Source organism: Crinia signifera, chromosome 1 (assembly GCF_055691185.1).
Source record: "Crinia signifera chromosome 1, ASM5569118v1, whole genome shotgun sequence".
Taxonomy (NCBI): Eukaryota; Metazoa; Chordata; class Amphibia; order Anura; family Myobatrachidae; genus Crinia; species Crinia signifera.
The window spans coordinates 364,892,386-364,901,635 of NC_139217.1; the positions used below are offsets into that span (position 1 = coordinate 364,892,386).

A 9,250-nucleotide genomic window follows, 5' to 3' on the forward strand; every position below is an offset into this window, starting at 1 on the left:
CAAAACATTCTATATTGTTCTAAAACTCCTCCAGATATAGTGATGGCCAAGGAAACCAACTTAAATCAGCCCCTATAAGTTTTCCCATTTTGTATAAATTGTGCAATTTTTATCAGGACTGATTTTTTCCAGATGATAATTGCATTTTAGATCTAAAAATAGTCATTTTATATAGATAAAGTTAGGCAAGTGCCCCAACCAAGAGTCCTTCATAACTTCAGTATTGACAAGATTACAATTCATTCATGGCTAAAAATTAAATTTAAAACCAGTCTGTAAAAAAAAAAATGACTGGAAATATACATACTTGTATAGTACTTCAATTTTATAGACTTTACCATAAAGTAGACTAGCCTTATCTTATACCTACACATTTTCATCAGTATCCAAAAGTACTGTATATTAGTCCACTTTTTAGTTAACATCCTTCAGCAGAAGTATCTACTACAGATGGGTCACCTCTCAGAGCACCCCAGTTACAGAGCGGCGGGTATGCAAACCCTGCCTGTCTCAACTTCAAAGTGACAAGGGGGGGGGGGGGGGGGGGGTGTGTAACATCACATGGAATTAAATTGCACCATATTAAAGACCTTTAGAATATTTGCATCCACTCATTCCTATTTCAGGACCATTTTAGCAGTTTTAGTTGCAGTGTTCAATTCACACTATTACTTTGTGAAAATCAAAGATGATCTTAGGACAGGAAGATTAACCACCGTCCAATAAAAGCATATGATTACATTTGACTGTTCTTATAGCACCAGCATGGGTCCATTGAGCTTCACAAGTGGACCCATGCATAGTACCCATCATTCAGTCTACATCCAATACACCAATGAACAAAACAAATCCTTAAAGAGATTAGATGTTTACAATTGCTTTATTCCTGCCAAATATATTTTTCTTCCTGAGTTAAAGCTTGCAGCTGGTTTATATAGAACAGGTAAGAATTGAATAAAGACTAGCTTAGACATCTCAGCACAGAAGAAGCCATGGTAATTGGTGTCTACAATTTGCCTTGGATGCCACAGATATGGTAGCAGGTGGACTTAAGGTTTGCATTTAATTAAATAGTTTGAGAATACTCTACAAAACCAGATCATTTTATTTTTGAAGTACCACACCGACTTATCCAGTAGAAAACTATTAACCAACCTGCACATCTATCCATTCCTCCAAATTTTCTTAGCTAGTGATCCCCTCAGTTAAAACTGACATAACCTGGCCATAACGGGGGAAAAATAAAAAATTGCTTCACCTTTATTTCCATAGTATAACTGACCAAATCCTACTTTTACAGTGATATCTTTAACAATACATTAGATAAACATAAATTGAACACTGGATTAATTTGTTAATCCAGTGAACACAGGTTTATTTTTTTGTTTATACACATGCAGAAGGACCCTACAGAAGCCTCTTCTACACCAGACATTTTATATGTACAACAAGCCTGTCAAATATAGTACCATGAGAGCAGTGGTTTTATATTAAAGTAGTTAAGGAGCCCATACACGCTCCGCTGTGTACGGCTCCGTTCTGTACTATGCGATGCGCGCTCCCGCGCATCACATAGTACGGTACAAAAAGTATGTGCTGCACATACTTTTGTACTAGCTACGTATCGGATCGCAGTGCATGCACAAGGCATGCAATCCGATGTGTACTTGAAGTACACAACGGAGCGTGTAAGGGCTCCTTTAAATCCACATGGACTATGAGTACAGGTCATCCACAACCCCAATGTATAATGAACTAAATTAGAGACAGTTAGACACAGCACCACAGTTTGATACTTTTGAACCATTGTCCCCCTTCCCAGTAGAACTAGCACCCTTAGAATAAAATGCTTTAGGGCAGGGAACATTTGGCCCTCAGGCTGTTGAGCTACATATCCCAGCATGCCCTGCTAGAAGTTTGCTATGTTATGCTTAAACAGTTTCAGGACCTGTTGGGATGTGTAGTTGAACAGCTGGAGGGCCAAAGGTTCCCCATCCCTGATTTACACATTGTGGATTGCTCACTTACCAACCACCATCCCCATAGCTTATTAGTGGAAACATTTTTGTAAGTGATCAAGTACCTAAAAAGTATCTTAAATGCAGAGCAAAATCTTGTAGTACCAGACTAGTAGCTGCTATCCTATATGATATTAATCTATGATAGAAGCAGTGAGGTTATGATATATGCAAGCTAATTTTGCATAGAAAATTACTATCTTGCTCATTCAGGTGATAAGGACAATACAGAACATTGTCCTACTGTATTTATTCTCCTAGTTGACTTAACTCATTGAACTAGTTCTTTTTACCAAGAATGCTTAGCATGTCATTAGGACTAACAAAATTTCTGATAATACATACATCAGTGCCTCAGGTCAAGTGACCATTAGAATGCATGTTTATCACAGGTTGCATGTTGACCTTTCGCAATGCTTATTGGAACAAACTATGTTGCATCGAGATTTCCGATAACTATTCCCTGGAGCATGAACAAGACACTGTCCTACAGAACACCAATGTTCACCTGAGCAGTATCTGTACATCGGTATCAGTCCAGGTAACCATTAAGGAAGCAACTTTGCTAAACACACAACTTCATGCATCAGCTATTTCTAAAAGAAAGCTCTATACACCATTATTAAACCAGGATACCACTTAAGATTCCTGGTAGTCAACCTGCATAAGTGAGGGCTTAAGGCCCCCATCCACTAGTGTTATATGGCCAATTCAGATAAATTGCCGCAACATGTCACGTGAAGTGACATAACATTTCATTTACCGGCAATTGCAATGTGAAGTGCATTCCTGTGCGCATAACAGTTCCTACGTGGTGCCATAAATATTTGTCACATCCCTTGTTAGGACTGTATATGACAATGCATTGTATGCAATCCTGCCCCTGGCGAGTTGGCAGGGTATCCATGCAATAACTTGGCCTAGTGGATGGGATCCTTTAGAAATTAATTGTAGATCGTGCCTGTACGATAAGCTTGCTGATACGGACAGCTAGGAAGTAGGGAATGTTATTTTGTATTACAATGTTCTATTTGAGACCAATGACCATGCTAAAGTCCAGAACAGCAAAACTATAGGACCAAACAGTGACTACTGCTCATAAATGCATATTTCTCTAGCCTATAAACACTGGTGTAAGTAAATATGAACATGCAAGAAAGATACTCATTAACATTTATCACTTAAGACCCCTTTCAAAATTAGGTACTTTAATCTTCAAACCAACAATGCGTTTAAGACCCTGTTAATGCCCTTAAATATATTGGAAGCATGAATCAGAACCCGTTCCACAACGGAGACAGATAGGGACTTTGATTGGAGGGCAGTCTCCTGTCCTACACATACTATTGATGTCAAGTTTACATTCCCAGTTTAGTAGAATTGTTAGAACTAAAAAGAACATGTTTCTGTATTATAAAGGGCTGCAAAAATAGCAGTTTATTTGATCCAAATCAGCATTTGGAACAGACATGCAACTTGTGAATGACCAAGAAGTTGTGAGAACATTTAATACTGCAGATGAAAAATCCATTAGCAGAATGGGAGTTTAAGCAGCTATACCAAACCAGTTTGTGTAAACACCAGCACTAGAGAAGAGGCTAATATGAGTACTAGGGTATTTGAAATACAACTTTATTATGATCTAAACGAAAAGGTAAGGGGAATGACAGTAACAAACAAGTTTCACCACTGAATATTGTGATGTGACTGTAGCAGTCTTAACTTAGATTGGAAATTTTAGGAATATTATTTGCAGTCCCAAACAGCTAAATACGCAGGTCCAAAATATGAAGGATTTATTAAGTTTCTCATAACTGCCACATTCACTCCGAAGCCCATTCATCTCCTTCTGCATCCCAAAAAGATTAAAGCACATGTTCTGCTCAGCTAGATAAAGTGGCAAACACGCTGCACCACTGACATCACAGGACAGTTGCCTATAAAACTAGACTTCTGACTCTGGGCTCCATCTTCATTAACCTCACAGATCATCATCTTCATCTGGCAGTGCTGTAGTCTGAGCAACCTGGGAGAAAAATAAAGATAATTCAGCCGTAGGAGGGAGGGAAAAAAAAAAAGCTAGTTTTGCTTGGGACATACCTAGAGATGCTGTTTAGTCAGACACCAAGCATACGCAATTCCAGAGATAAAATAGTTTTATAGCATTCTACTGCTGACTATTCAGTTTACCATACAGATCACATACTGGCAATTGTTAGCACTTACCTGTAGATCGATTTCATACTGTGCTGCCAACGCAGGATCCATAACCACTTCCGGTGGTGCAAGAGCAGGCATGGCTACAAACTCAAGGTTAGGATCACCTATCAGCTTCCTGGCTAGCCAGAGGAAGGGTTTTTCAAAGTTGTAATTACTCTTTGCAGAAATGTCATAGTACTGTAGGATAAAAAAAAAATTATGTTGATTGTCTGTAACAAAAGACACTGCTGCAAAATGTTTGTAACAATTTGTTTATTCTTTTTCTGTACAAATTAATGTGATTGCAGACTGATCTAGATAATGGAAATGCATTTACGGTGCACATTTATTGTATGTCATGCTTCAAGAAAAATATTGTAAAATAAAAAAGTGAATATCAGAACTTGCATCCTGTCAGAAAGAGCTAAATAAAGATATTATATGGGGGTGGACTTAAGATAATTTACCACAGTATGCAAATACCCAGAATGCCCATTAATTGCCAATACAAACACATTACCTGAAACTAGACATATCCTCAGCTTACATTTAAAGTGACATTCTGTAGAACATTTTAACTTGTTCACTTAGTTTCTCATTTTCATGTGTATTTAGCAATATTTTTAAGCCATTAGACCAACCTGAAGGTTCTTCTTCCTATGAAAGACGATGGACTTTGCTTTAACTTTTCTGTCCTTAATATCCACTTTGTTGCCACACAAGACTATGGGAATATTTTCACATACTCTTACAAGATCTCTATGCCAGTTGGGTACATTCTTGTATGTAACTCTTGATGTAACATCAAACATGATTATGGCACACTGAGCTGAAAAATAAAGAAGCATTGTTAAAAGCCAGATAACTGGTCTATAGACAATAGTCACTAGTATAGTTACAACATTAAAGCCAGTATCCCATTACATAAAATAAGTTAAGCCGCTCCAAGAAAAACAAAAGCCATCCCTGGATCAGTAATTAGACCATCCTTTTATAGACCATTACTGGTTATTGATAACAAATGAGATCCTTTACAAGCCCCCAGTTCCCATTTGTCACATAGCTACAAGGGTTGGGTTTTTGCAGAGAACGCACCCAAAATAATCCAATAAGAGCCAGTTACTGGAACTAATTGAATTGCCAGTTAATCTATTAGCAGCGGTAAGTTCTTTTAACATCTACTTGACATACTCCTGTACGGGCCAAACTTAACCAGAGGGTAAACCATGGCATATACCATGTTAAATAAAGGACACTAAAGACACCACATAAACAGCACAATCAACGCAGTGTATAGCAACAGGTCTGGAGCTAGTCACAAACCAGTTAGAAAATAAAGGGAACCCTTGTTAAAATGCAAGACTTACCTTGGATGTAATAACCATCACGGAGACCACCAAATTTCTCTTGACCAGCAGTATCCCACACATTGAATTTAATTGGACCTCTGTTAGTATGGAAAACCAAGGGATGGACTTCAACACCAAGTGTGGCTAAATAAAACAAAATCATATTGATTTTACCAAGCATATCTTAAAATAAATTGACCATGGCTTGTGTCTTGCAGAGAAGTTACTTTAGAAAACAGATATGACAAAATCTCAATACATATCAAGGTGCTTTAGAGCAGTGGCCAACTGTAGACTCGGGGGTATTCAATCTCCCGCTGCCATTCCCGACGGGGATATGGCTGCGGGGCCCTATCCAATGCTGTCTACTGGACAGCATTGAACAGGGGATCTCCGCAGAGCAAGCCCGACTTCACAAGTAATAGGGCTCATTCTGCCAAGAATGGCCAGAAATTGACGAGCTCCCGGCTGCAGCTTGCAGATTCCCTGCCATTACACCTTTTCAACCTGCGGGACATTGAATCCCATCTGCAAAATCTCAGTTGAGCAGACCAAGACAGGGTCACGGCTATCAGGCCAGCCCAACAGTCGTGCCGATACTGTATGCCCCCCCTTATCCAGAAACTGTCAATAAACCTAGAACCCTTCTCAATGCACATCAACTCTTCTGTTTCAAGTGTACCCTTCCTGTAAAACCCAGTAGAGACCATTCTACCTGCTGCCTCAAGTCCTGGCCATCACTGCAATGCTCACTTCTTGCCTGCACATTGTGTTACCCGTCTCCCTTCTAGACCAAGTTCCTCATAGCAAGGCCATCTTCCCTCCTGTTAACAGTCCTATTCTTGCATTTAAATTAGTTCTTACTCACCTGTCTACATTTAACTCTGCTTGACATCATAAAGGTTGTCATTGGTAGACTACGCCTATGCTTCCTTAAATCTCAGCTGTATTGTTTACTTAAGGTCCTTAGATGGGGCAGCACCCATCATGACTACCACCACAGCAATGGATGAGTCGTGTCCCCCAGAAACTTGCGGATGTCGCGCCAGCAGCCACATCTCTACACTACAATTATCTTTCCAATCTGGCTGGCGTGAAAGTCTAGAAACAAAATTAAAACTATTTGCTCCCAAAAGCTGGAAAATTGACAGTCATCTGCATAAATGGATTTAACCAATTTGAGGGCAATACGTTTTTCTCTTTTTCCATGTTTGGGAGCAAATGGCCATTTGCTTACAGAAAATACCAGATTTTCATTCCAACCAGCCAGATTGGAAAGAATCTGTGTATGGGGTTAAAGAGTTGTGCTGTATTGCTATAACACAGGGCTGGGCAACACCAGCCCTCCAGATGTTTATGAACTACACATCCCAGGATGCTTTGCATTAGTTTTGCTATGTTGACATGCTGAAACTGATGCAAGGCATGCTGGGATGTGTAGTTCAACAACATCTGGAGGGCTGGTGTTGCCCAGACCTGCGCAAACATCAAGTAAATAGCCAGTGGTACAAAGGAAACATGCCAACTAGAAACTACACTTGCTTTTCATCTGCATTTGACATTCTAATACTTTAATTTAACATTTTGCATTAAGATGCAGTGGTGCACAGAATATACGCATGACTCAATTTTAAAACAAACTGCACACCCCATTTCACATTGCATTACCAAGACGACTTAAGGGTTAGTGAAAATACGGCCAGGGGTACAGTTAACCAGCACTCACGCTGTGTTAGAAGACTTAGCGAATGGGGATAGATGGCGATACCCAGAACTGCTTGCTTAGTTTAGTAATAGCCATACATTGGAAAACTAGATAACCCCCCTCCAAGCATTATACAGTCCATAGGGTCATCAATGTGGGGTGGGGGCAACTTCAATACCATTCTGTTGAAAAGTGATACCAAATAAATACAAAAGCAATTCACTTGCAGCTCAGTAGTCAGGCACTAGTACAATATAGGTTTATACATAGATCACAACACATACATTAAGATATTTCCACCAGTTATGTTCACATTCAGAATTGTATGATATCAGGCAGGTACATACCTACGTATTTCTTCTCAAACTCGCCAGTCAAGTGACGTTTCACAAATGTTGTTTTACCCGTACCACCATCACCAACCAGAACAAGCTATAAAGGGAATAGATTTAAAAAAAAAGTTACACTTGCCAATTAAGGATAGAAGAGTGAACATTTTTGATTCGATGAGAAGATTGCCATTACCTTAAACTGAACTTGAGGTTCTCCTTGGGCTGCCATGATATTTTAACTGGTAAAGGGGAAAAAAAAACCAATGACATTCAGATTTTGTTATGTCAGCAACATAGCCTGCTGCACTGAGTACTACATAATAGGCCACTCATCACAAGCAGACAGACTCCTGCTTTTTACAGTCAGGGGGTGTCATATCTGACCAGACACGTATGTGTTTATATGTGTATAGTAGATTCTTACAGCTAGACCCACACTGGGCTCTGAGGGAAAGCCCGGAAAACATGTCAGAAGCTGTCGGATGCTAGTACGGCGAACCACATGGTTGAGGCCTTCATAACATAAACGGGATATAGGGACTGTGAACCCACAGAAAACAAAGAGAGTGCTGCACGCAGATTACACGCTGGTGTTTGGCAGGGGCACAGGTCAGCAGCACACAGGACGGGGAAGTTCTGCAATATGCCCTGGCAGAGGGGAGCAGCAGATAAGGGGGAGGGGAGAGACTCCCGCCATTCATTGCCACACGCGGGAGGTAAAGCTGGTCCCGATGGTGGAGGTGCAGCTGCACCCGTGTAGGCCGGGTCCCCCCCCATTGTCCCCCCGGTCATACAGCACCCACTCCGTAACACAGCGGGAAGCGGCCTCCTGGAACGGCCTGCGGCGGGCGGCGCCCTGTGCTGCTTAGTCACGGGCTGGGGAGCGGCCGGGTAGGCCCGGAAGACAGCAGTTGGGGGCTAGCCATCAGTGCGGCGGCTACTAACCTCCAAACCCGCTGCGTAAGAGCGAGGAACCTGCGCCTCATCGTCAGGGGAAAAGCGCGCCAAGCCCGCCGCCCTCCCCGCCCCCTGCACCAGGAAGCCCCAGCGCCGCCGCCGCCCGTTCCACTCACAGACACGGGATCCCGCCCAGAGCTACGCGGATGTGCCGTACCGAGTGCAGGCAACGTCTGTAGGTATCGGGCGGCCCGTGCAGCTGAGGATGGCCGGGATTCGCGTCGGATGGAGCGGGATGGTCTCGAACGCAGAGGAGCTCGCTTACCTTCCAGAAGAGTCTGTGAGACAGCGAGAGAAAATGGCGGAAGCGGGATTCAAATAGCGGGGCGCGCGCCGGGTGGGAGGGACGTCACGTGGGTAGGGGGAGGGCCCTGACGTCACTGCGGGCAGCACTGCGGCGCGCGGACATGGCGCTGGCGGGAAATGGTCCTGGAACGCAAGCTGTGCGCACGCAGGTCCCTCCTCGGACGTGGTGTTTATGACCTGGCTGTTCCTTCTGTTCTCTGTTTCCATGCTGCTGCTGCAGTAACCTCACACAGAAATAAATGATTTAGCCCGCGTATGTGTGTGTGTGTCACAGAGCATCCATTGTTGTGGGCGCTGTGCTGCATCTTGTGTACAGGGAAGTCCGGGAAGGAACCAGCTACTGCTGCCGCACTACAGCAGGTAGCAGCGCTTACTAGGAGCAGG

General features: G+C 42.3%; 1 protein-coding gene across 2 annotated transcripts; it reads right to left on the bottom strand.

Moving 5' to 3' along the window:
• Nucleotides 1-3,634: 3,634 nt before the first annotated feature.
• RAN (RAN, member RAS oncogene family) lies at nt 3,635-8,932 on the bottom strand. 2 transcript variants are annotated; one of them, XM_083150257.1, is made up of 7 exons: nt 8,826-8,932; nt 7,797-7,842; nt 7,619-7,703; nt 5,585-5,710; nt 4,859-5,046; nt 4,245-4,415; nt 3,635-4,044 (listed from the first exon to the last, which is right to left on the bottom strand). In XM_083150257.1, the coding sequence occupies exons 2-7, from the start codon at nt 7,830-7,832 to the stop codon at nt 4,000-4,002; spliced, it is 651 nt and encodes a 216-aa protein (XP_083006383.1). In that variant the 5' UTR covers nt 7,833-7,842; nt 8,826-8,932; the 3' UTR covers nt 3,635-3,999. The 2 variants fall into 2 exon arrangements, with proteins under 2 accessions (XP_083006383.1, XP_083006392.1); XM_083150266.1 differs by lacking the exon at nt 8,826-8,932 and adding an exon at nt 8,718-8,787.
• Between the last annotated feature and the right edge of the window lie 318 nt (nt 8,933-9,250).

Bases quoted from the DNA above. Each gene is read 5' to 3' on its own strand.
- RAN (XM_083150257.1), bottom strand. From the start codon at position 7,832: ATGGCAGCCCAAGGAGAACCTCAAGTTCAGTTTAAG. The intron at 4,416-4,858 runs GTTGGTCTAATG...TTTATCCTACAG, and splicing joins ATAGGAAGAAGAACCTTCAG to TACTATGACATTTCTGCAAA. The intron at 4,045-4,244 runs GTAAGTGCTAAC...TTTTTCTCCCAG, and splicing joins AGTATGAAATCGATCTACAG to GTTGCTCAGACTACAGCACT.